This window comes from Vanellus vanellus, assembly GCF_965231255.1.
Source record: "Vanellus vanellus genome assembly, chromosome: 12".
Lineage (NCBI taxonomy): Eukaryota > Metazoa > Chordata > Aves > Charadriiformes > Charadriidae > Vanellus > Vanellus vanellus.
Window position 1 is genome coordinate 8085678 of NC_138917.1, and position 27851 is coordinate 8113528.

The following is a 27851-nucleotide window of genomic DNA, read 5'->3' on the forward strand; positions in this document are numbered from 1 at the left end:
CAGGAAATTTTGGAAGATATTATGACTTTATTATATGCATGTATGGAGTTCTATGCTAATACATTAAGTCCTAAAGGATTTTTTTTAAACAAAATTTTCAGGTATGAAGCAGACCTTTTTATTTAAGATTTAAAATTTTAAGTGTTGTTTCAGGATGATTAAGTTTTATTACTTAGTTATGGGACTTATTACTGGTGATATAACACACTATAACTTTCAGAAGAGAAACACCCAAAGGGTCTTCTGCAGTCCTCATAGTTTAGAAATATGCTTGATTTTTACAACTGGTATAGTTATGGCAGGAATCAAGTATGGAAGTCATGAAATCCAAGCTGGATTTTTATCCCTCTTGCCACATCTGCTGTAATATTCTGTTAAAGTGCTCCTTTAACACTTGGTGCTGATGATCCAAGCCTGAAATTTTTACATGAATTCTTTCCTTGGTACTATTCTGAATACAGATCTTTCTTACAGTGAAGTCACTTTGGGGTAGATTCTTTTCACCTCTATGTGAGTTTTTCATGGTGATCAGGTAATGGCATAAGGGAACAACTGGAACGCTAAGCTTTGGGGAAAACAAGTTTTTGAGAATGAGCTTCTATTGGAAGTAAAATGGCAGATACAGGAGCACGGAGGGAAGGGAAGCACCTTAGTTCTTTCTCTTTATCATCTTTTCTTTGTGAGTATCATTTTAGTCATCCAGAAAAAAAAAAAAAACAAACAACAAACATTACAGTAACCTAGAGCATTACGTTTCATCCTAATATTGCAAGTCAAGAACTTTAGCTTTGTAACAAGATCTGCACTCATACGCAACTGTTGGTTTTCCCAAATTATTCGGGGAGTAAGGAGAGAGGACTATTCATCTCAGTCTCTGTGCTTTGACTGCTGGGAAAATGCGGTTTAACACCCCATGTCAGAGGCCAGCAGAGAATCCGGTGTGTTTATTGAGTACCTGATATATTCGAAACCTTGTCCCATTTCTTAGGGCTTTGTCACATATTATGCCATAGCTAGGACTCGAGGAAACAGGGAAAGCCCCATTTAGCACAGATAAGCCATTGCTACGGTAGCAAAATAGTTCATAGGAAGGAATTTAATACTTTCAGTAAAATGTCCTAGAATATCTAGCTTTTTACCATGCAGAAACCAGATTCCATTTAGGAAATGTGAGTATTATATCAACCTTTTATTAGTTTTAACTTTAACATGTGGCTAATAATTTATTACTTGTAGCAGTAAAAACTTACTAACACTCCTTCAGGGAATGTGCTGTACTTTTCATTTCCTTGACCTTTTAGGTTTTCATCATTATTTATAGATTACCATGATATATTAAAATAATTTTCTGAACAAAAAAAGGGGAAAAAATCTTTCATTAGGAATAAAATCAGAGGGGGCATGCTGAGTGTAATTTATATCAGCGGATGTGCTTAATTATTCAAAATAACTGCAGAATACTGTTTGGGTATGTTTGAAATAAAAATATTGACCAATAAAAGTTTTAAATAGTTCTGCTATAATTTATGCATAGGATATGCAGTACACTTAGTGAATTCTTTTGCAATCTACCCCTAAAATAACGTACTAGTACCTCAAAAGAATTTGTGTGACTTAAATAATAAACCTGGTAACTTTAATTATATTATGAATACTAGTGGCTGCATGCAAACTTCAGATTGCCGAAGACAGATGAAAAGCAAATTTCAGGAGATCTAACAGTAGGCTGAAATAATAAAATATTGAATCTATGAAGCTAATGGGAGTTCATTACTGAAATAATAATACGTCTGTGTTATGTAATGCTTCTCTACCGGAGGAACTGATGAAAGTCAAAGAGGAGAAACAGCTGGAGAATAGCCAGGAGGTAGGAGGGCTACAGTGAGAATTTGAAACAATCTGCAGAGTCCCTGAAGAAGTAAGAGTTGGGTCAAAGCAAAGGTCTTAGCCTCTCAGTACTATTTCAGCTTCACAGAAAATTTGCATTTAGTCTGTGATCAAAACCCATTCACTATGATTCGGTTTGAAGTCAAACCAGTAATTGGAAGGGTCCTGTATTGCGTTTTCGTGTGATACTGTCACTTTCTGTCTGGTGTCCCTAGCTGGTTTGCAGAGTGAGATAGCTATCGACTTCCCCAAACAAAGCAGCATGGTGGGGAGTTTTGTGGATTCCTTCATTATACAGTAGAGTTGTGGCTATGACGGAGTAGCAATTAGAAGCTTAAAAAGAGATGTAATGCATTGGTGAGAGCTAAATAACATGGCTTCCCCTGGATAATGGGTGCTGTTCCTCTGCTTCTTCTAGGATTTAGATTCAGGGAAAGGCTTTGAACTAAGAAGCTGGATGCCATGCACCTAAACTGCTCTTTTAATTAAGTCTGGTTATGAAATGATATGATCTTGGCAACAACAATATCTGCTAATTGTAACTGCTTGTTCTGAATTTGTTACACAGGAACTAAATGTTCCTCTCAACATATTTTTCCCTCCCTAGTAACACAATGAATCACGAAGGACATTTTCTATGAAAGCTGGTGCAGCCCAGACCCAGCTATAGGAAGAGATTGTTAGAAACAGAAATATAAGTTATGGTCCTGATTCTGCTGAAAGTACGAGCACTTACTTCACTGTTAGACACTGGTGATTTTTGTTTGTTTTTTTTGTTTGACCTCCATGTTTCAGCACATTCTTACATTGTGTTTTGGAAGAATTTACACAAGCTTAATTGCTTGGCTGAGTCAAGGTTTGGATTGCTGTGAATTTGGAGGCCTGTTATGTCCACAACCCCACCTACATCACAGAACCTGTTGGACCTTAAGCTGTTATAAGTACTTGGGCAGTAAAAGCTCTGATGTTTTTCCAGCTATGTACATCTTTAGAGCAATGTGGCTGGGCTAATTTTCTGTGGGACCATATTAGAATCATAGAATCATTTAGGTTGAAAAAGACCTTAAAAATTATCACGTCCAACCGTTAACCTAGCACTGCCAAGTCCACCGCTAAACCACATCCCTAAGCACCACATCTACACCTCTTTTAAATACCTCCAGGGGTAGTGATTCAACCACTTCCCTGGGCAGCCTGTGCCAATGCTTGACAACCCTTTCAGTGAAGAATTTTTTCCTAATAGCCATCCTAAACCTTCCCTGATGCAACTTGAGGGCATTTCCTCTTGTCCTATTGCTTGTTACTCCTGAACTAGCAAGAAAACCGTTAATCAGAAAAAGCAAATCAGTTGCACAACCTAATTGTTTTTATTTCCAAAGAGTATGTCAGTGGGCAGAAATGTCTTTTTTAAAGGTGTGGCTTATGTGCATCACAATACATGTTCTAGCAGGCATCAGTCGGCATGGAGCAAGCACTGTCTTTCGCTCTGCCAGACCAGAGGGGGCAGAAGGGGACTGTGCTGGGTATTGTGTTTTTACTAAGAAACTGGAATAACTGTAAAGAAATACAGACCCTCCCAGAGAAATGAAGGTGGCATCGTCATGCGTAGGACGCTGGAGAGGTCTGGGTCATGGTCCAGATTAGGGTTGGATTTTGTCTGGTTTACCATCTAAGTAGTCCTACTGTAGAGAATTGCTGGCAAAAAAAAAAAGAAAAGCTAATTGCGAATAATAAAAAATCAGATGGACCTATGCATAAGCCAGCAGAAGTTCTGCCCTTTATGGTGGCAAATATAAATGCCTGTTATCTAGTGTCGACTTGTTCCAATTGTGCTGGAACATCCCGTCTATAATCTGCTACAGTTTCTCTGGCTGAAATCATAGGGTCGATAGCAAGATAAATCCAAGAGATTAATTTGAGTTACGTGATCTAAATTGTGCCAACAACTGTGTTTTTCTGTACTTAAGCTGTGCAGCGCAGTGGGGATAGGATCTAAAAACCAAAACTCCCAAATGCCTGCATGAAGTTGCATAACTCTGCAAGTGACTGTGTTTGTGTGTCCACGTGGGAGGCGGGTCACAGTGCCTGGAAGTACCCCCCGGGGCTCCAAAGTACCCCATACTGTGCAGGAATGGTGCCTGCTGAAAGCTGGAACTGAACGGTCACTTCACTGAGCGTTGCTCCATCGCAAGGTCATGGGGACCTTGGTAGGATTTAAGAAATGGAATACTGAAAGCTGCAAATCTGATTAAAAAATAATTTAGGCCTTGATTCATCTCAGTACTTAAATACATTCAGCGTGTCAAAGTTCTGCGGGTATCAATTGGACTGCTTACAAACTGAGGATGCGTGAGCTGACGCAGGCCCTAAACACACAGCACAGACCCAGTCTTCGTGTCTTGGTGTCAGTTTTCACTGTTGTGAAAGATCATCTAGACTATCCCATGAAGTACCATTGTTTACTTCTGTGTAGTCCTTTTGCTTTCCTCCTGCTGTACTTTGATATCCCAAAAGGGACATCTTCCATTTGCATTAGGAAATCAGTTCCACTGCCTCTCTGGCAATCATTCACCTTGTTCTTTACTATTTTTACGTTTGGATACTTCTGAGCTGTCATCTCATTCTCAGTAACTGTATTTTTTATCTTTCTTCCAGAGAAGCTATCACCATTCAGTAAAAAAGATAACACCAACTCTTTTTAATATGGTCGATAAGCTTGGGTTTTTTTATTCCTCATTATTTTAAATAGGTATATGAAAAAGAAATTTCAAAACTTTTGCTGTCTAGTATGAAATGTTTACAGTTTGCAGAACGCAACTGCATTTCAAGCAAATTCTCTTGCAAACACTATGTATTTTATACAATAACAGTGCAAATTGTTATTTATAGATTGATCATCTGGCTACAGGCGAACTTTGAAAGCTTTCACATACATTGCTTTTATTTTAAGCTTATTAGTGGCTTCAGATACAGAATTCAGATTTGTATCGAGGCTTCTTCTGTATGCCTGGTGGATGAGCATTGTATAAACAACACTGGTGCGTAGCCCTGAAAGAATCCATTCTAATGCTTGGCTCAAGATGTTAATTGCAAGAACATTGGAAACTCAAAGGCAAATAAAATAACAAGTGTATTTGTGCCAACAGAAGCTGTTTTGTTTGTTGCTCATTCAATATTAGGTATTCAGCAAGATACGTGAATGGCAGAGACAAAGTTTATTCTTACTGGCCATAGAGAAGAATGAATATTTATTATTGAATAAACTCTGACTTTTGACATTCTCAAAACCTCCAGCTCCATAATGATGTGTTGGAGATAGCTGCGTTGGCCTTACTGCTTATTATACCTATGCTGGCAGAGAAAAATAGCGTCGTAACCGATGTTGTTACTTTGCTTTGCGTGTTATGTTGACATACGTATGTGTATATTTCTGTTCTTGTCCATGGGAACATTTTACAACCAGGCTTAGTTCCCTGTGTAAATGTATTTGATTGGTGATGCCTGATCCTCCAGGATCAAGCTGTCTGTCTCATTGAAGGTGTCACTTTCACCAGAATGATTGGCATTTTTTACTGTGTTTAGCCGAGATTGCAATCGTTCATGTTCCTTTCTCAACTCTGAGTAGGAATGGGAGAAAGTGTGGAATATTGAAGTTGCAGGAAAAGACATGATGAGAATCCCACTGAGGATGCTGCTCAGAGCCACCATCTGGCCTGGGACGCTCCGTGGTACCATATCTCCATACCCCACAGTGGTCATTGAAATGATAGCCCACCAGTAAGAAGCAGGTATGCTTGTAAATTCAAGCACCTTCCCAGATTCATTCTCGGCGAGATAGACCAAAGGAGAAAACAGAGTGACAGCCACGCATAAGAAGAGTAAAAGCAGGCCAAATTCCCGTGTGCATTTCCGAACTGTGAGGCCCAAAGTCTGCAAGCCCAAGGAATGTCGGGCAAGGCGCATTACATACAAGATCCTCAAGGCACGTAAAACCCGTAGCACCAAACCAACCTTCTCCAAATATGTGTTGCTGCTTGGCCTGTCGTCCTCCTCATTTGAGTCATCCTCCGAGAAGATGAGGGAAACATAATAGGGTGAAATAGCCAAGAAGTCAATAATATTTAGGGGTCCTTTGAAGAACTGACACTTGCTCCTTGCCTGAATGAATCGGAGGCAGAACTCCAGGGAGAACCAAGCCACACAGATGGTCTCTATGACAAAGATGTAATAGCACTTCTGGGAACACTCACCCTGACACAAAACAAAAAGAGAATTAAATAAAAGAACAGTCTGTGAAACAGCATCCAAAAACACTAGGGAAGAAGCAGTATGCATCTGCTTGAGTCACTGGTATTGGAAATGAACAAATCCCAGCTAGCAAGTAGTTGTATGGCAGCCGTCTTTCAGTGGTGTATAGCTGATAATAAGCATGTGAAATATCTGAATGAACAGATATATCTACCTGCTTATTTTTATTATGTTGCTTCTTCCAGTCCAAATGAATGAAACTCATCTCTGTATAAAGCCTTGGCATGCAGCCTGTACGTCCCAAATAAGTCCCACTTTCTGCTCTCAAAGAGAAATTAATTTAAGCTTGACTGGTTTATAAGCCTGTACAAAAATCAGTTTCTCTTCAAAAGGAAGATTAACGTTTGAATGTCTCTGTAAACTGGTGCTGTTCAATGTATGGTGCTTTCACAAATGCTGTGTACTCTGGTGTAATTAAAAGTGATTCAGAGATATTCATTAAGTCATCTGGATCCTTAGCACAGTTATGCCATATACAAATATTGTTTCTTTCTGTACGTGCAAATGTTTTAATCTAAAGGAAAATAAATACCCGCTCAGTAGTGGAACTTACCTTGAAGAATCCTCTCCCAGTATTGAGACCCCATGCTACAAGCAATACTTTCTCAGTTTTCTTATCAAAGGCATTGCTTTAGTTGAACTACTTTGGATTCAGATTTGTTTTCCTGAGCTAAGCTTAAAAAATGAAACTTATTTTGGCCTATTCCAGTGAAAAAAGGAGGCAAATGTGAATTAATACGAAATGTGATTTGGGTGAGCAAGAGACTCCATTGAGCTTTGCCCTTTAGCGATGGGCAGCCACTAGGCTATAGCCGTCCAAAGACGAAGCTAACAGGTGGACACATCGGGTACAGGGACTGAGCTGTATCTACTGCCTCCTTCACATACAGAGTGTCTGCTTACTGTATTTCAACTGGGAGAAAACAAGCCAGGTGCTGACACTGTTTTTTGTTTGCCTCATAAAAGATAGGAAATAGCAGTGAAAGCAGCATGTACTGCTTAGCAGCTGGACGCCTCCCCCTGAAAGGAACATACTGTTTTTAAATACTGATGTCACTGCTTTCTTACACACCCTACCCATCCTATCGATAAATACATTCTTGTACCTGTACGGAGAACTAATATGTTCTGAATAAACCCAGTCTTGTGATCAGACTAACGCTGTTTTGTTTTTTTTTTTTTTGCTTTTAAGCATTGTGAATAAGTCTATTGAAGAATGGCACCTAACAGGTACTTGTATGGTATTTCCACAGTGGCATGCTGCTATTCACATTAAGTTCTTGAATCAGTGCAAATATGTGGATTACAGTTCTAATCTAAAACCAGTTAGAGTGAACTGCAGTCTTTCGTGGACTTTGGTTAGCTTTGAAGCAGCCTTGTGTTCTTTTCTTTGCTGAGCACATTATCAAAACACTGGCATATGAAGTGCGGGGGGTTTGAATTTTTGGTAAAGATGAGAAATCTCAGTTATAACTGGGAACCAGAGAAAGGGATTGACTGGTATCACAACCCTTTGAGATTCCAGACTGGACTCAGAATGTGAGTTGTCACTGCATGTTCCAGAAAACCCAAATGTAGAAGGCAGTAATGTCATTTCAGGTTTTTAAGCTGCTTGAAAATTAATATTTAGCAAATAGCTCTTTCCAGCTACGATGTTGGTACATGAAGGCTTAGCAAGGTTAAAGAGTCTGCTCCTTGTATTCTTGCTGAACATTGACTTGCATCTCTGAGATGTTCACAACTGCAAACGATCAAGCAGAATTAGGGACAATGAAGGGGGATCTGTGCAGAGAAAGAACCTCCTTTGGGGAGAGCAGGGTGGCCGTGCATTATTCAGGAGTAACTGTAGACCCTTAGTTCGTGAAAGGCTCTTTTGTAAGCTCTGTAGAATGAAGCCAAGGCTGCTGTATGCATCTTTCCTGATAGCCTACGTACCCTTACTACTAATTGAACTTACTACTAATGTTCAGTTACCCTCCACATTGCAATGTGAAGTTTGTTTTTTAGAGTGTCCCTTGTGATAGAAGTACTGCTATTCTCGGGAGTAACAAGTCTTTCTGTTCAGGCAGTGTTTATATAATTTGCTGTCTGAGGTTTCTCAGGTAAAATGGTAACGTATCCCTTATGTACATGTTTTACTCTATCTAACCCTCAGAACAATTTAGCTGTGTAGCACTGTCTAGGGATTTTTCTTCTTTCGGTAGACTGTCAAGATCATAATTTTTCTCTTAAAGATTGCAAAAGCTAATGAAGACTTGGCTCTGCTAGAGTTACGCATACAGGATCAGGTTATAGCTCCATTTGAAGTCATTGCCATGGCAGTGCCTAGAGTGCATTGATGTTTGCAGAGCTGCTGACTTGGCTTGATGAGATTGCTTGCAATCAGCAGTTGTGTTATGCAGTGTTCACTTTTGAGTTGTAAATTATTTGTACAGTGCAGCCTAGACTCGGCACAGACCTGTCTGTGGTCACTCTAGTGATGTGGCCTGTGAATTATTCATTGTTCCCATCAAGATTTATTTTATTTTTTGTTAACTGGGCTGAATTTCCAGTACATCTGCTACTTATTTGCCTTTATACATTTACCGGTGACATTGCTCTCAGATCATCATGTAGCTTTCACTATTCATTCCTTGGAAAATACAAGAAAAGAAATTTTATTTACTGGAAGTTTTAACCATTAAGACCTAGGGTGTCTTTTGAATTGAGTGTGATGTTTCAAGGTGTAGCATTGTAAGGACTGGTTGTGAGATTTTTTTTCTTCTCGCCATCCTCAGTTGCCTCGGTATTCCCTGTGGAAAGTTATATATATTTAGAGAAAGTCATTTGTGCAGTCAGCTTCTTAAACGTGTATTTCATTTTTCAGAAGAGCATCCTTCAAATCAAACTCTTCAGGCACGTTACTGTGTATTTTATTTTTCCTTTGTGCATAGTTGTGGATGTAAAGGACGGTGAGTTCTCCCCTGTTAGCACACTTCGTCTTTTTTATGTACTTTGCAAAAGACATTTCAGAAATTTTTGCATGTGGTTCAAACCACAGTCCCTTTTTCTGCTGCAGCAAACAAAACAATGACAATATCACAATCCCCAACACTGTGATTAATGCAGAGAATTCCATGCTTCATTTTTTCGGAAGAGACAGGAAAAGAAGGATGCGTTTGCTTCAGACACGCCTACACTATGTGAAGGCATGCAGCAAAACCAGCCCTGTGTCTCTCAGAGGGAACTGATTCATCCATTCAGCACAGTAGTTCTGTATGGAGGTGACTAACTCAAGCCCTAGAAATAATGCAGCCGGGCTACCATCTCGCAGCAGGGCAATTTCACTCCATTACATAGTGTAGAGGTACTGTGATTTAGTCAATCCGTGTACAACGTCTGCCAGAAACTTCCAAGCCTCTTTCTCTGCCTGCCTGCTTATTTCTCTGTCACCAGTGTCTTGAAAGAGACTGGAAGACTGTCTCTATGGGATTTAATGAGAACATGCTCCTTGATTTCACATTGGGAGATAAATTTCATCTAGTGAGTTGGTATGTGAATTTTTTAGATATTATAAATATTTATATATATTATGTACTATATGTGACATGGTTTATACAGAATATCCCTCTCTAATGTCAGGCTTTTTGAAGATTCTTGATCATTTTGAACATCCTGTTCAAAAGCAGCAAAACATAAGAGGGAAAAGAGGAAATATTAAACACCATTTTCTGTTTCTTCCAGTATTTTTGATGATTTTAGGCCTCAGAGTGCTTTATGTTCCACTTAAAACTGTTGTCCAAAGAGCAGGCAGAATAACACACTGACTTGAAACACTGCGTTCTTACCAAAATATGGATGCCTCTATGTCAGTGGTAGATTTCAGATTTGCTGTTGTCACCAAATTCCCTTTAGATCTTATTTACTTTTGGTGAACTGGCAAATTATGAGCCAAATACTCTGATCCATGAGAGGTTTTTTTGCATAAATGTCCAATAAAGGATTCTCCATGCCACAAGGACTTCTATGTATTTCTGAACAAAGCAAACACATTTGGGAAATACTAGTGATCAGTGCCTGACAACACAAAACACAACAAACAACTCCCTCTCTTGACCTCACCATTAACTAGAGCAGAATTCTGTGCTTTTATTTTGAGATCTTTGAGTCAAATTTGTCACTGACTTTATTCTCCTCCTGCCTGCATTTTCACATTCAAAATACCACGGTGTAGTAGAACATAGAAAAGCTCCAAGCCAGTATGGTGTTGACTGTGAACATGAGGGGAAGATGAGGTTTTATTTAGAACTGACTGCAACATTTTGGGTGGGCTTTTTCAACAAAACCCTGTTTTACATTACTCTAGTGTCAATCAGTACTCAAACTGTCATCGACTCTGACTGGAGAACAGTTATCAAAAAGCCAGTGGTGAGTGAGTATCTAACTCTCTATACTTTTTTCATCCTGCAGATTTACTTTTGAACAATGCAAGAGTTTATCAGGATTTATGGAACTTGTCTCTAGCTTAAATTCTACAATGTATGATATAAATGTAATAAAACGAGTGCCTGGTATTGATCGTATGTATGAAAAGAGCATTTGGCTCAGCAATGAAGGAAACAATATTTTGTATGTAAAAAGATATACACTGAGTCTGATACCTGAAATATTGAGTGATTTCTTAAATTTATAAACCACCTCAAAGAAGCAAAGTGGCTGTTTCAAACTTCTGTACCACCAGAGATGATAAGCAATTCATGCTTCCTTTTCATTATTGCCTTCCGCTGCATAAGGCAATTATTTTCTGGGTTCTTTTATGCGTTGGAATGTTTATAGTGTTACAGTAAAATTGCTCGGTTTAGGATATTTCTATTAACTTCTTTTTAGATATGAAAAAATAGGGTCATAATAAAATATAAGAATGGCAGTACTGAGTCCAGTTAGGCCAGTGCTCTATACCGTCAGCCTGAGAAAACAGATGCCCAAGGCAAATCTCCCAACTTCTATTTTTCCACTTCAGAGCTTCCTGAGCTGAAGATGGCGTTCGTGTAAGCAAACTCAATCATTTGGCTGCTGCCTGTTGCGTGGAGACTCCCCTCTTTGCTTTGAACTAGGTTCCCGTTGGTTTCACCTGATGCCCCTAAGCTCCGTCACTGGAAGGGACTCTGGCTACTTGATTGACATTTACTCGTTTCCCGCCATTTGCAATTTTGTAGACTTCTGTCGCAGCCTCTGTGGTAGCTTGTTCCCATCCTGAGGAATCCTTAGTCCTTGTGTGAAGTCATTCTCTGGCCCTTTTCCTGTATGACGTGGAAGGGACTGAGGCTGCAGTTTTAAAGTGTGGGTGAACTGTAGGTTTATATAGTCAAATCTATATAATTCTATATAATTCTATAATCAAGAATTCAATAAATTTTGCTTTTTATTGTGCACGCCTTACAAAAGTTTAAGCATGTTAGATCTATGTAGGGACAATGTTTGGAATGTAATATTTCTAATAGTGAGAAAATGTGTGACTCTAAAGTGTTACTGCAGCTTTCTTGCAGTGACTTTTTCAAAAGGATCCGAGGTTCAGGAATTCAGCACCTCCGAGGCCAGGACTGGCCAGGGTAACGTGTGGCAGCTAAATCGCTGTCCTCAGTTGCACACATGAGTTTACAGAAGAGTAATGTATTCACTAACTGTGAATTCAAGCTAGATGAACTTGAGATACCTGCCACTCACAAGATAAATAAGATAAATTTCCTGGCAAAGTGCCCTCTTAGTTTACCAGGAAACATTAGTTAAGGCTTAATGACATCCAGGATAATAAACAAAACCAGATCTCGGAGTTATGCTGCACTAACCTACCTTACAAGAGATATAAATCTCATCTAGTGCAAATAATATCTTTACATGCATCAATAATTGTAGCAATGCCCAGGGAGACTGAATCAGAATTTCCCCTGGGGAATTATATATCTTGTCTATCCACCTTGTTTTTCAGATGCAGCTCACTATGTTACATTTTCTAGACAAGGAAAAAAATTATTATTTATAGATGACTGGATGAGAACACCAAGGAACTATTCTTATGCCTTCAGGATCTGCTCTGTGTTGACCATTTCTGTCCCACTTGGCTGTACTCTAAGACACTTCTTAATTATACTATGGAAAACTTGTTCTGAATCATTACCTGATCTACCAATTAACTTTGTACTGCCAAAGATTTACCCAAATACCTTTTGCAGTGGCTATTTACCCTTCAGTCCATTGTAAGGTGCTTTTTAATAAAAGCTGAAGCAAACACCAAACAGAGTGAGAACATACATTTTGCACATTGCGCATCTCAGTATGATCCTCTTATAAAATTGTTTGAGGATTCTGAGCATGTGAACCTGAGTCTGTCTGGCCTCCTAGCAGCTGGAGGCTGTGTTGCACCTTGGTGGAAAGCGTGTCAGGTTTTACCTCTGGTCCCCTCACCAGTATCAACTGGAGCGGATCTGTTCTCTAATCCTCTGCAGAGCACCATGGAAATCAGTGGCACAATTTTGATGGCAAGGCAGTGGCTGACCACCTCCCAGCAGACTCTCAAAGTTTGGCGTGTTTCTGAAAAGGGATATTACACCCCTGCCTGCTCTATATTGTGGCCATGGACTCTTCATGTTTTGTTGCTGATTCGTAACAAAAAACTACCCCAAACTAATACTTTTTAAGCAGTTTTTGGAGTGTAAAATGGGGACTTAAATGATCTGAAAAATGTCAGAGGGGGGCATGTGAAGTTTCTCTTAAGCTGAGGAAAAAGAGGGGAAAAATCCTGTTATCCCATTATATTGGAAGTGCAGTGCTCCAGCTGTATTAGGATGGGAATAGAACAGGTACCACCTTTCTGCCCTTGGTTTGACTGGACTTCTGCGGAAGTCACTGGCAGCAATCTGAACCTGTTTTCCATGGGTTTAGATATTGTATAATTTGGGATTTCACACAATATCTAAATAGGGTGGAGTCTGAGATGTAAGACAGGCAAACCTGCAGCCTTTCTCATGATCTCCTTCCCATGCTGGCCTGTTCACGATGACATTAGTGATTTTAAGTGGTTTTGGTGTCAAATAATCTATTTCCTATTTAAATGGTGAAAGTTGCACCAATGCTTTTAGAACACTTTGCTAGTAAGTACTGCTAGATCAGCGTATGGATTATTTCAGAATCACATCATCCCTACAGAGATTAATATTTTCAAAGCTTTAGAGTGGAAATCAACATCTACATCAGCAATATCTATGTATGTTGCTTATACAGCATACTTACGAGAAAAGCAAGCAATATTATTTATGAAGCCAAGTTGATAAAAGTCCTTGAACGCAGGTAGAAGTCACGATTGAGCCACTGTATGCAAACACTGTTATTCCCGGGGTACATTTGTGCAACCCAGCTGGCTCATCATCATAAAACAAATGAGCAATGGACAGAAAGGATCTGAAACCTCTTCCCAGCTAGATCCACCCTAGATACAGTAGTGAGTGCTTCCGAATAAAGGCTTTTTTGGTGTTCGGTCACCAATACTAAACAGTCTCAAAACAAAGCAGGGACGGAATTCTCAAAGCAATGTGCTTGCCTGTTCTTGATTCAGACTCCTATTGGAGTCCTGAAGGGGAATTTCCTTAAACATACGATCTGGACCTGCTTAGCACTCGGCAGTCGAACGCTGGGCTGCCACAACATCATCCTTCACAGCAGACGCGTGCCTGGCAGCGTGGCTAATGCAAGGTCACAATCCGCATCTGCTAAATTTACTCTGGCACGTCCAGATTTGATTTGGCACGTTCAAGTGCAGCCGGTTACTGCTCAGATCCTTCTTTCTGATCCACACGCTGTTTTGTGGACAGAGGCCAGTGTCCACTGAAGTGGTGGCAGATGGGAGCAGTCTGCATTGTGGCTGTCGACCTGCCTTCTGCCTGCTTGTGCTATCCAACACTGAGTAGAGAGGCTTATCTCAGCAAGACTGCTCTTCTTGCAGTCGGGCCTTTTGGCCCACTCAGAGGAAAAACATTCAGTCCTCTATGTGGAGGATTTAGAAGGAAAACTGGTAGGATTTTTCCTCTCTAAGCCCAAGGTTGACATGTCCTGGGCAGGGTGCTGTTTTCCAGCCTTTTGCACTTCTTAAGGTTATACATGGGCACTGCATCCTGGTCTACAGCTTCTCCCCAGGCAATTCCCTCTGTGGAAAAAAAGACGAGCTAACGTAATAGTGAATAAACAACCTTCAGTTCTTGCTCTTGCCTGCCCACAAATCCAAGGTAGTGGGTCTACAGGGTGAGGCTACAAGTCTAGAGAGTGGTGAGGTTCTAGAGAATAGTGAGGCAGATCAAGACCTCGGTGTAGGGAACAGAGATACCTAACCAGCTCCTGGCTGTTCTTATCCCTCTTCACAGCAGGAAATGAACCGATGCAGGGGAGAAGTCCCTTTTGGCTGTAAAATGATGATTCAGTTAGTAAGTGTTGTGCCAATCTCTGTTCCCTGCGTACCTGGAGCTGTGGGATCCAGCTGCAGTGCTGCAGGTACTGCTGAATCACTGCGACCGCATTGCCGCTATTATTTGAATAATTAAACCGTGCCCTGCTGAATCAAATGATGGTTAGGGAGAACTTGAAAACCCTATGCTATGGATCACTTCAGTACTTGGATTTATGGTTACAGACCGATGCAATAAAATCAAAAGGTTTACAGCCTGCTGAGAAAGAGACTGTAACCTGATTTACAGAATGATGAGCTTGTTAAAGGAGTGCTGCGTATTCTGATCACAGAACGATTTGCCACTCACTTCACTTTATGGGAAAGAAGCCTGGACTTATAAAAACAATTACCACAACTAGTACATTTGAGGAAACTAAACTAATATTGGGATTATATTAATGTGGACATTAGAAAGAACATAGAAAGAAATTATTGTCTCTGTATCCAACACATAATTATCTCCTCTGGGGCAGAAGTGTAACTAAAAGGAAATATTTCCATTAACTTCTAAGCTTGGGTCGTTATTCTGCAAACACTGTGAGAATCAGTCTGAAGAATTTGAGTTTGATTTAAACCAATTGGTGACCCCAGAGTGTTTGTGTTAGGAGAAAGATGTGGAAGTATTATCTTTTCCTTGTTTTTTCTAGGAAGAAATTTAACACACTTCATTTGGTAACTGTGAAGAACAGTATAGTCAAAATGACGAGGTATTTATCTGGGACTCAGGAGGACGACCTTCGATTTCCAGTTCTGCTGCTGGTCAAATAATTTGCCCTGTTTCTTCTCTGCTTCTTTCCTCACTGCATTTCAAGTTCTTTGGAGCAGAAACTACTTGTTATTGTACCTGTGTTGTACAGGGCGTACCGTGGGGTCCCAAATATGGTTGAATCTGTTATAAGGGAAAATACTTGTGCTAACAGGAGGTGCTGACACTGTGGGGATAAACACAGCATATGCAGTTCATAGCCCTGATGCTACAATGAAATTAGCAATTAGATTTGCTCAGAATTAAAATACCAGATTGTGGATTTGACTGCAGCAGTAGACTGAAGAGTCCTCAGAGTTTTCCATAATATTCAAAGAGCACTTTCTGAAACACATGCAAACTTGGGTGGTTGCTTATTTTTAATACTTGTTGCATTATTACTACAAACTTTGAGGATGAATTGATTTCAAATAGCATTTTCCAAAGACAGAGTGCCTCCCTCCGAGGAAATACCCATCTTCCCAGAGAAGGCGTTTATTAAATAATCATCTGTGCTGAACCCCTTGAGATGAGTGAAGTGAGGAAAAGGAACAGGATTTTTTCCCATTGTAGGTATTACAAACTTGAAAGCAGCAAAAGGGAAAAGAAAGCGTGATTCCCAGTGAGGAGCACATGTGCTGGCACATTGAATAGCAGCTGATGGACTGCCCACTGCCAAGCAGCTAGAACAGCTGGGTGTCCCCCCAGGGTAGCGTGCAAAGCCAGGAGACTTAGTGCTGTTGGGATACAGCCAAAACTGGATGAACATAAGGCAAACTAATAATGTCTAATTGTGCTTTCTGAACACTGGACCTTGTACTGGCAAAGCCAGCTTTTGAAACCATGCAGAATCCATTTACTTTCTGGAGTGTCCAGGCTTTCTAAAGAAAATTGTTTTCTGTGGCAGTGAGGGTAAGCTGAGACACAGATGTTCAGCAGCATCTAACCCCCACTGGTGCCCCTCTTTGGTTGTGTGGAACAGGGCTTAAGTAATGTGAACTTCATCAATGTTGTACGTATTAGATTTAATGCTGAAATATGTAATTCTGTTTGTGGATGCTTGGAAAGCAGTTGCTTATGATGCGGAACTATGAAATCAGAGTCTTAACATAATGCTGCAGTTTCGAGATCAAGGCTTTTGACATTACTGAACAGATATGCAAACCTCAAAAAAAAGCAGATCCCATTTATATATATATCAAAGTCCCAGGCTTGAATATTCTAATTTCTGTTGTTTCATGGTTTCTTGTTTCTTACATCTTTCTTAAATTGCTATTAATTTAACTAATTCAATCCACAAAGCAAATAAATTAGCTGGATTCTACCGTGCCAAGTACAGCTAGTAGACTGGGAGTGTTTTGATGCTTTGGTGAAGCACATTTTTCTACTTTAAAATGCTGCAGTACTTTCATTGCTGATCCAAATGGTTAGAAGAAATCAGAATTGTACTGGATGACTAGATAATTTAGGACAGAGTGTGTCTGCCGTAAGTGTTCTGATAAGAACACAGAAAAAGGTACTGAGCAGATGCAATAAAACCAACGCACATCCAGCTTTATTTTGTTCCAAGTAATTTCAAGTCTTGTGTATATACCAATATATTTATAGATAGGCATGTATACATACGCCTTTATAGTCTTATGCTTTTAAATGAGCATTACAAGTGTTTCTGAAAGTCAGGATTTCATTAATCTCTTTGCATTAGAGCAAGTCATTCTGGGCCATGCTTTGTGTGTTGTATGCTTGTGTTAGAAGGTGAGTTTGAACACCAAGTTACTGTGAAATATCTCCACTTTTCAGGTACATTCTGAATAGTGCCCCACTTCATTAGTAGTACTCTGAACTAGTCATTGAAAAAGGGTTTTTTCGGCGGGAATCATTTTGCCCTGGACAATCAGCTAGAAAATTCTTTTCTGATCAACATTTAGACCCCCTTATTTAAAAGCAATAAAAATGGTAGCCAGCAGTATCTGTCAAAATCTGGCTGTCATGTTCCGCTTGCCAAAGGTGATTGCATCTAACAGTTGGCCAAATTACACTTTGATGAAGAGTCTTATCTTTGCAAACTACATGAGCAGCAGAACTAGATTTATGTTCCTCTCACTGACACTCTCCATATGGATTATTATCTCCTCCAGACACTCCCAAGTTCTTCAGGTTTCCCTGTAACAAGTGCACTAGAGATACAGAGATACTTAATGTTATCTGCAGGTTATGGGCAGTGTTGGAGCTTTGAATGCCTTTGTAATGGATTTAGGTTGAATACTGAGGATATACCTCTTGCAAGCATATCTTCACAAGCTGAACTGGCTAGATACAAGTCAATGTGAATTTTTATAATTAACGTGTTTAGCTGTGGCAACGGTAACCCTGATGAAACAAATAGCTTGTTTGATTTTCTTCTCTTCACAGTAAGATCAATAAATTGTTTTTTCCCCTATAAAGTAAAATTACCCCACTTTTAAAGGGAATGTGTTTCTTGGCAGTTTCCTCTAGTGTGCAAGCCAAATAGGCTGGTTTTAGTATCATACAGGCAACATCAGCAACATCAAACATTGAAAAACGTAAGTCAGGGCCTCTAGAATAATGGTGTAGAATGAAAAAAATAATTTAAAAATGATTCTATATGTTAGGTACTGGGTTCTTTTCCTCTCATCATGTTTTCTGGATTCTCAGTGCAACCAGAGACTAAAAACGTACTCTTTTAAAAAGAATTAGATTTACACATAATCAAATGACCCCAGGAATGGGAGCTTTAAAAAAAATGAATATTCTACATTTCAAGATAAAATCATTAGATATGACAACACTGGTTGCAGCTTATATCTGTTATGTTTCATTAGGTTATATACAATACATAAAGCACTTACAAGCTTCTCAAGATCAGTTAAGAGCAAATACAAAGATCAGTAATAACAAGGTCTGACCACTCACTGATCACTGGAGAGGAGAGGGAGACCAGAGAATAGGGATTTCCTTCTCTCTTAAACCATATTTACATGTGGTTTGTTGGGAGCTGTCTACAGTGGGAGAAAAGGATTTGGTTGTTACCGGTGCTGAGGGACAGGGAATGGAAGTGTCTGGGGTTTCTTTTTCTTCTCCCCCCTCCACACCCTTAATTTGCTTGCTTTCCTGAAGGAAAGACCTTGCGGTATCCTTTCTGCTGAGTCATTTCTCTAGAGGACACCAATTTTAGGGACTCATTAAATGAAATATCTCTTCCTAAAGAAAATCCCAAGAGTGCTTCAAAGCATTCTCCCTGTCCAAGCTCTTCTGAGGTGGTTTTATTCCCCAGTTCTCTTGTGTAATGTTGTTTTTTCCTTTGGGTTAGATGTGCTGAGCAGTGACTATTTCAGTTACACCTCTTGGATCCTGATTGTAATTCTTACGTGGGACTGGGACTTTCGGGAGACTTTGATGGGACTTTTGCCTTGTGTCTAGTGGGATAATCTTAAATCCTTCATTTTGGGAAAATACTGGTAGATTTTTTTTGCTGCTTCAGCTTCCTTATCCTATATGGGTGGTCTCTTGTAGTTCTCTCAGGCTATCGGTTCAGATCAATAATAAACAGTGTTCCTCACCTCCAAATATGCCTTTTTTTCTATGTCTACATACACACATGCCTTGATTACTACATTTTGGTGGTACTACATTTGCTTCCTTCCTGAAGACAGTTTGGTCTCCATAAAGAACAGATGCAAATATTCTAGATAAGGGAGTATTGCCATTGGAGGATGTGACACTTCACGTTTTTTATGCCCAAATAACATAATTTGTTACTAATGATTCCTCTTTCCTTAGCATTGTGTATCATAAATCCTTTTATATATCTGTTTCACAGTCAGACTTAAACTTGAGATCACTAGAGCTATACATTTACTGCTCTAGAGTTTTCCTGAACTTTTGGCTTCCTGCGCCTGGGGCTATTCCCTCTGAGTTGAGATTCACAGCAGGTGCTTATGTGATATATAGTTACAGAATTGTTTGCCCATCTATCTCTGTTTTTCTTTCATATCTCTAATCAGGAAGTTCCTAAATGTCATTTCACATATTCTGGAGTGTGTGCATGGTGTCGATTCTAATAGTTGTTCTTTCTTTTACTTTCAGCTGTATTCCTATATTTAAGCTAACCCTCCCCTCCTTCTTGTGCTGCCCAGAGATGGCTCCTTCCCTCCCCTCTGGTTGCCAGGGTGACTGGGCTTCCCTGATGCGGATGCTCTTGCCTTGGCTCCTTGCCATCCCTCTCCCTGAGACTGGAGTTTTCACTTTCTCTCGGATGGTGAGGACTCCCGTTTGCTCTTCTGCCTGCCCAGGCAGCTATTCTCCTTTCAAAGCAGACCTGGTTTAGCAACTGCTGAAAGGACAAGTGATTTCATGTGCCTGCAGGGTGGTATCAGCCAAGCCTCTGACTGAAGTGGATGTCACCTTGTATTATTTTTCCTTTTCTTTTTTTTTTTTGACTCTGATTCTTCTCCTTGAGCTGGAGTCCAGCCAGTTCTCACTCTCTCAATGTGGCTGTGATGATGAGAAAAAGGACCCTAGAGTGGTACATATGCAGCAGAGGTAAAGCCTTTTTTATTTCTATTTCAGAATGGATAAATTCAATTTCCAGTGTTAGCGACATTGGAAAACGAATCCTTGCAGTACTTGTAAGCACATTTACACATAGAGGTTTTGCCAAGCTTTAACTCAGAAATTAATAAACCTCAGGACAGGGCATCTTTTAATTCAGGTGTGGAATTACAGCTTTTTCAGAAACTTTGTTCAAGGAATTTGATTTTTTTTTGTCACTGAGCAAACAGATATCATGTGATCTTTATGTTTAGCCCAAAGAGCCAAAATTTCAGAGTCTGCATGCCTGTCCCAGGTTGCTGGTAAATGTGGTCCCATCTTGGAATCACTTTCAGAGGTCAACAGAGAAAAATTTTGAGTTACAAATCAATGTAGAGTTGCAGTTTGCCTGGGTATGACTCAGCTGCAACCAAAAAGTAGTATTTTTAATCAATTAAATTCTCTGAGTTATTTGTCCGGTTCTAGCTAAAATGTTCTTTTGAGATCCCAGCAAGAAAATCTTAGGTGTTGCAGGCTAAGAATTTAGGGATGGAAATTGAGGGACTTTTCCATCCCTGGGGATGGAAAACTACTAGTAGTAGTTCATATTCCCTGCTTTTCCACAAGGTATGACTATTTTGTCTCGTATATTTCCCTATATTTTCTAAGGCATAATTTTAAATTATTCAAATAATAGGAATTTTAATACTCTGTTCTGTGCTTCTGGGACACAATGACAAAGTGCATTAGACTGGTGCTATAAGTGTAAATTGTGTAATGTTTCCAAATATTTGGACAAACGTGGTCCTTTGCTCAAGTTCATTCTTCATCCTCTCCTCTGCACTTTAAACATTCCATCTTTTGAGCTTGTTTCAATGCCATTTGCTTGTTTATAAAGTAGTGATATATATGCAAATCTCTAAGTAGTAATGTCGTCTGTGTTTTATAGGAAATCCAGGAACAGCAGCGACACTGCAGCTACCAGATAGACTTATAACCCTCCACATGCTTCCCTTTTAAAAATAATTAACCGTATGTTAAAAACACACAACATGTTACATCTAGCTGAGCTCAGAAACATTATGTGCTTGTTCTTTTGCATGAAAAGTATTCATAAAAGCTTCTTCTGCAGTGGTTGGGAAATTAAGATAAAATGCATCGGGCTACTTCCATTAACAAAGTTAGTAGGAAGCACTTGCTAGAGCAGAGTTTGTAATGTTTTCACATCTAGCTGTAAGAAGGATGTTCTATATTTAAAGCACTTCCTTGGAAGAAGCATTGGAACAGTGTTACAGTTTTTCCTGCCAAAAGTAATAGCTGTGGAAGGCTGCAAGAGCACCAGACTTGTTACTGAAAGGTAATGGTCTTCCTATGCAAATGTAAATTAATATTCAAGGATTAAATGGAACAGGGAATGATCTTAAATTTCAGCCTTCTGTGCAGTCCTTAGTTTTATTCAAAGACATCAAGTATCGTGACGTATCTCCACCATGACTGTGCTGCTTTGACTTACTGCTTGAGCAATAAAATATGTAAAGATTTTTGTATTGTGCATGCCATTCTGTGCTACAAATGTAAATATGCCTTTACTCATCAATATACAATACTCTGAGGAGTGTCTTGTGTTATAGCAGTGGTTGGGGCAGGAAGTTTATTTGACCTGCATTTCCTCAACACTTTTTGAAGGGCAGTTTGCAAACAAAGTGCAGGATTCATTAAAGAGATTAGTCAAGGTTATTTGATGAATCTGGATGTTACTACATCTGAAATAACTTTGGATTGTTACTTTCCTCCGTTTTATTATTAGAAAAATAAATCTTTAAAATGCTGAAATAGTCACAACAATGCTATAGAGAAGATCCTGCACATATGATACAGGCTTGATTTATTTGCCCTGAGTTGATGTGAATGACTTACTTGAAAAGGTTTTAAATGCAGTTAGCAGTTGAGCTAGTGTTTGGCATTACTCCTACAATATGTACATATATACCTGAGCAAATACAGAATTCTGTTAGCATGGAATTACGATTTTTGGAGGTGCAGCTTTTAAGTATCAGTATCTGCGAAAACACTTCATCTGTCTCTCATCCTTTAATCTTTCTGCAACTATTGAAATGCAACACTATAATGTTATGAAAGCTAATGAATATTTCTTCCTCTTTAAAGATTTGACTGTATTATCACAAGGGAAGATACCTGGCTATTTTAAAAGTAAAGATGTCAGAGGAAAATATTTCTTCAGCTGATGTGTCCAAATGAGAGATTGCTTGTAACTAGAGAATAAAGTACGTTGAAGAGAAAACTCCACAATGCCAGTTTGAGAGTCTCAGTGCTAAGAAGTTAATATAACTTACACTAGCAACTGCTTCTTAAGAAGGAAAAACAATGCTGTATTAGAGAGCTGCAGTATCTGTTCTGTGCAGAAGCTCTTCCCTGTTATTTTAGTTGACAATTAGTAAAATACTTTGTTCAGATTACTCTTAATTGAATAGCACTTTGAAAACGATAGAACTAATTTAAGCCATTGTTGCATTTTCTGTTATAGACCGTTTCATTACCAGCGACAGTTTTGAACATCATCACTACATATTTTCTGTATCTTTTTTATCTTTTTAATGATGTATGCCGAGAAAGACAGACACATTTCTTTTAATTCTGCAGTTAGACCAGTTAAAAAGGACTGACTTACCCTGTCTTCTTCAGCTCTTAAGTCTGGCATTGTGCTAACACAAAGGCTTATAGCTGTGGTGGCCACAAAGAGAATGGAGAGACAAGCAAAGACTTTGCCTGGGAGTCCCGACTGGGGATTTTCTACCATATCTCTGAGTCTGTTCATAAACTGTCCAAATTTGGTTTTCTCATCCAAGACACACGTAGCTTCTTTGCTCCTGCGAAGTTCCTCTTCTTTGCGTACCTCGGCCAACTCCTGCAGTTTTTGAAATAGTTTTCGAAAGCAGCAGTTCTCCAGGTTGGATTCCTCAATTCCCCAGTACCTCAGCTCCTCCTGAAAAGACAAGGCACACATGTCTCTTAAGAGCATCAGCTTCCCTGCTGCTAGAAAGCTGACAATCATCCCAAAAGCATTGGGGTTCCTGTCAAAGAAGAACTCATGGGTGTCTTCATCGTAATCATCACACAGCTGAATTATTTCTTCATAGCTGCTGCAACACTTCAGTTTGCTCAGTCTGGTCAGGGGAAATTCATCTAAAGTACTCCAAGGTAGCAGGTACTTGATGCCTCCAACGTTTATCATGATCTCTCTCTTTAGATCAACTGCAGAGACTTGATCGGGATGGTAGATCCTCCTGGCTCTTTGGTAATGGACACCTTTGACAGAAGGGGTTTCAACGGAGACAGGAAATAAGTGGCTCAAGGAATTACAAGAAGTGTAGCTAATGTTACTATAGTCTTGGTCACTGCCTCCGGAGAGAATAGGCATCTCTAGGAGTTCTCACTGGGACATCCGAAATGGCATCAGAGCAGGGTTATCTGTCAGCCAAGATATGGAAGGGAGGAGAAAACATAGTTAAGGTTATTGCAAGAGAAGAGGTGTTACAGGCTACTTTCCTAAATCACAAAATTAATGAGTGCGTGTTTTGTAAGTAGAAGTTACCTCCGTGCTTCTTCCTGAAATCTGCAGCCTGTGAATGCGATTTGCTTTGCAGCCTCATTGGTTGTCTGGCAACACACAGACACAGAGGAGAGCTAAAGCCTCATTCATAATTATCGCGAAGGGTCGGGTGCCTGCAAATCCAAACGCGAACAGATCGGTCTCTTCTCCAAACATATCTTGGTGATGGTTAGATCATTGCATTTTCCGGTGATTGTTGCTTTGCTTATTTCTATAAACCCTTAAATACACACTAACTCAACTAAGCTGCTTCATAGTTATTAGAGTGGTCAATTACCTGCCATCGGCTGGATGCAAAGTTCCTAATTGCTTTAAGTTGAAGGCTCAGATTGCAATTCCTCCTCCTTTCACTGCACTCCTGTTTTGCCTGCCTCTCGGGTATTGCAAGGATTAGCTAGTAGATGTTTGTAAAATGCCTTAAGAGGTAAAGTGCTGTATAAATGATGACTACTCTTATCAACCCGGTCTCATGTCACTACAAATTACTGAAAAGATATAGGGAACATTTGCCCACCCTAGAGAAAACTTTGTTACACAGACAGAAAGCAAAGTATTTTATCAGCTCAGGGGGAGAAAGCAATTGAAAGGCGCCTCTGCCCCCCCCTCCCCCCCCCCCCCCCCCCCCTTTCAGGATCAAACCCCTGTTTTTGTTCATAATCTCTAAAGACTCAAAGGCATTTATCACCCCAAGTCAGTGAACTGCAAAAATTGCAAGGAAACTTCCCCGAAGTTACTTACCACCGTGCCACGGGCTGCTGCCCGGTGCCTGGCTTCCCCGCAGGTGAAGTACACATGCTGCAAATTGATCAGCTGTCCTCTGAGTTACCATCCAGCAGAAAGACCTGGGGATATTTTACAGTATTGATTACATGAAAAATCACTATAGCACTCCGGAGATTGCAGTCTCTTTCTCTCCTTTCTGGGAAGGGGAAAATATTCATATGTGTTCATGTAATATATGTTGTACTAATAGATCCTTTGCAAAGGAGACAGTGTCCTAAGTGGCAGCTCCTCTTCTGGACTCCTGGGGCTTCCTGGTGAAATCTGCTGAGTGAAAGCTAGTGGATCCTGCCCTCTCCCTGTCTCTCCTTTGTTTCCCTTGGGACTGTCAGTGTGGTCCTGGAAGAGGAGGGGAGAGGAAAGGGGGAAGGGCTTAGAAATAATCTCTCCAGCATCCCTCTGTCTATTCAGCAGGCAGCAGGCAGCAACTGGGTAAGAACATGGAGTACAAGGACAGTCTCCAACTAATGAGGTTTAATAATAAGTAAATTCTGGCAAACCCACTTAATAAAACAATTTCAATGTCTATTAACTCCTTCCATTGTAGTCATACCACAGTTGCTTGCTCTGGAGACACCAGTCAAATTCCTCAGGAGCAGTTTCCACATCCTGCATCCCTCTTGAAACTGGGATTTGCTGTTAAATATCCCTGGATGGAGAGGGAAGTTTGTTGGGTCCATGGATGCTGGACCTTAGCATTTCTTTGGCTACTAGGGGAGCACTTGCCTCCCATAAAAGAAAGGGTCACTGGCTTGCAAAGAATCGGTGCTGTGCACTCTCTTTTCCAGATCTGCAGTGCTTTTCCAACAGCCAAGAACTTTTTCCCCTCTTCTTTACAGATGGTGGGAAATCAATGTAATTCTCTTCTTATTTTTCTCATACATGGCTGTAGGAGGGGTGAGCTTGCTGTAATGCTTTTGGGTTCTGTACTACCAGTAGGTCTTGGGCTGCCTCAGTCTAAAATTGGGATGATGTGAATTTGACCCATATTCTGGTTGCTTGGCCTCAGTCAGAGGGTTCAATAAACCTACAATCAGATCCTATTGACAAGTACCCTTAGTGGTGCTCCCAAATGCAGTAAGAAATGCCTTACCTTATGGCTGAAAGGACTGAAGCTGAATCCTTTTGCAAGAGAGGGGTGTGAATCTGTAGGATTTACATTTCCCACTGTGAGTATGAAGGTCACGTGGAGAAGTGGTAAGAGTTTAGATCGCAGAGCTGCTTTTCTGTCGTTTGCACAGTGAGTACACGGTGCAGGTGGTGCCCTTTGCTTGCTCTGTGCTGCTTACCCTTGTAATGTACGTGAACTTGTGCACTGCTGAACTGACGCACCTCGGAAGCAGATGCAGCAGCTGTTTATCAGTGCTGAGCAATGCTGTGGCACAACCTAGGACGGGAAGCCTTTGCTAATTGGACTTTTTGGCACATCTCTCTTGGCCCACGTGGTACCCAGAAGATTAACTTCTTATCAGGCTTCACCACTGGGGTTTTCACTCAAGTCCTAATTATGCCATCCACAGAGAAAGACCAGATAGATGCCTGAAGGCAACTGAGTTCTGGGAGCATAGCTCAAAATCACTTAAATCCTACCACCTTTGTGCAAGATGCAGTTTGCTCTGCCTATCAGTCTTCATTATGGATTATTTTTGCAAAGCAAAAGCAAACCTATTCTAATTAACTTTGGGTGGATTGTTTCACAAAAGGATAAAATCAATTAGCATTTCCTTCTTACCTTGCAATGCCCTTGTGTGGTGTTGTTAAAGGTTATCTTTCTGAAACCAGCTGACAAGAAGGCAAATAAATCCAAAACAATGAGTAAATATTGTATGTAATTGAGTAATTTGAGTGTTATACTTATTTATGAAGAAATATATATGTTCTAATGTTTAGGACTTCAATTCCAATACTAGGCACGCTACTATGTACTTTATTGGCATCTGCAGCTGTGTCTGTAGCTAGATCAGGACCTCATTGCCAGCTAGAACCATACAAGTATCTGTCAGGTAGTCCTTGAGAGTCATCTGTCATGAGACAGAGAAAGGATAGAAATATTTTTATCTTAATTGTTAAGTTGAAGTGGAGTTGAAGGCACAGAAAAGAAATGCTTTTGTGTATGAGGAAGCCAGGCCCTGAACCCAGCTCTGAAGGTCTTAACCATGTAACTTAACCCCAAAGCTGTGCTCCCACCCTGGCCAATCTCTTGTCTTCTGCTCTCCTGGAACCTACTACCATGTCTGGATGAGATCCTCCTTAATAGTGGAGTATCTAAAACTATTAATGCTGACACCACAAAACTGAAATCTCTCCCCAGGTGGGAAAGGCATATTCCTGGCTCAATTCTAACTTCTGCTGACTTGACCTTTCACTTTGTTGTTGTTGTTCGTGACTAGTGCTGTAGTCTTCCTGTTAAATTCTCTTTGGATTCTGAAGTTCGTAATCTTTGTTCTCTTTTCCTGTTCTCTATTTCCCTTACAGTTTCTGGAATTGCTCTCTCCTTGCTCCTTAACCATCTGGTCATATCACCTTCTTCTACATGCCCTTTATGCCTTAAATGCAGTTTCTATATGCTTCATTTATTTGTTGACATGAATGACATTCCTGTCTCCTCCCTGTTGGTTCCCCCGTTTTGCCATTCTACTATAATTTGGTTTAGACCTGCCTCTGGCATCCCCTTTGTACAAGGACAACAGGCTATTGCTGAGAAGAAAGCTGAGCAGAAGAGGTAGTTCTTACCCAGATGGTTCCAAGAACAAAGCAAGTGCACACTGTTGTACAGATCTCTCAGCTGGACTAAGTCTAGCCCTATGTAAACCAAGGTTAAAGCTTAAATCTAGGCTGTATGGTAATTGATGGTGAAACTCTTACTCAAGTCCAATTCAAACACACACAGCAGAGGTCTACTAGGCTGGCTTGAAACCTTGTTGGTATGATGGTGCAGTTATCATCACATTCCTGTGACATGCAGAGGAGAATCTGATAAGAGGCATCTGTTACAGTGTGCAGATTTTTCTTAGATAGTTCAATAATGAAATCATTTGCAGAGCTAGTATTTAGATATTGATAATAGTTAAATGCTGTAGAAAATGGGAAACGCAGTGAATGTCACTGGCTTTAATAGCTTGCTTACCTGTGATTTTATCTCCTGTATTTTGTTCTCTGTAATTATGCCAGAATCCTGTATCAAGCATCAGACACATACAGAATATAGATATATAGAAGCAAGCACTTTTTTTCACGAAGCACATAATAAAACTGCAGAATTTATTGGCAAATGATGTTGAGGTGGCCAAAAGTGTAAAGTATTCAGAAAAGGACTGAGCAAATTTATGCAAGAAAGGTCCACCAGGAAGATCCAACGTCTGGCACAGAAAGTAAGAAACCCGCATATTGCTGGGCAGCAGGGAGATATTTTACCACAATGTATATGCTTGCCCTGTTCTGTTTTATTCCTAGATTTTTGATAGTTGACGTACATG

General features: G+C 40.1%; 1 protein-coding gene across 1 annotated transcript; it reads right to left on the bottom strand.

Moving 5' to 3' along the window:
• Nucleotides 1-5352: 5352 nt before the first annotated feature.
• Nucleotides 5353-23403, bottom strand: KCNG4 (potassium voltage-gated channel modifier subfamily G member 4; the record flags this gene model as incomplete). The annotated part of the gene is made up of 2 exons (XM_082489598.1): nt 5353-6138; nt 22654-23403. 2 exons carry the CDS (start codon nt 23401-23403, stop codon nt 5353-5355), a joined length of 1536 nt encoding a protein of 511 aa, XP_082345724.1.
• Nucleotides 23404-27851: the final 4448 nt, after the last annotated feature.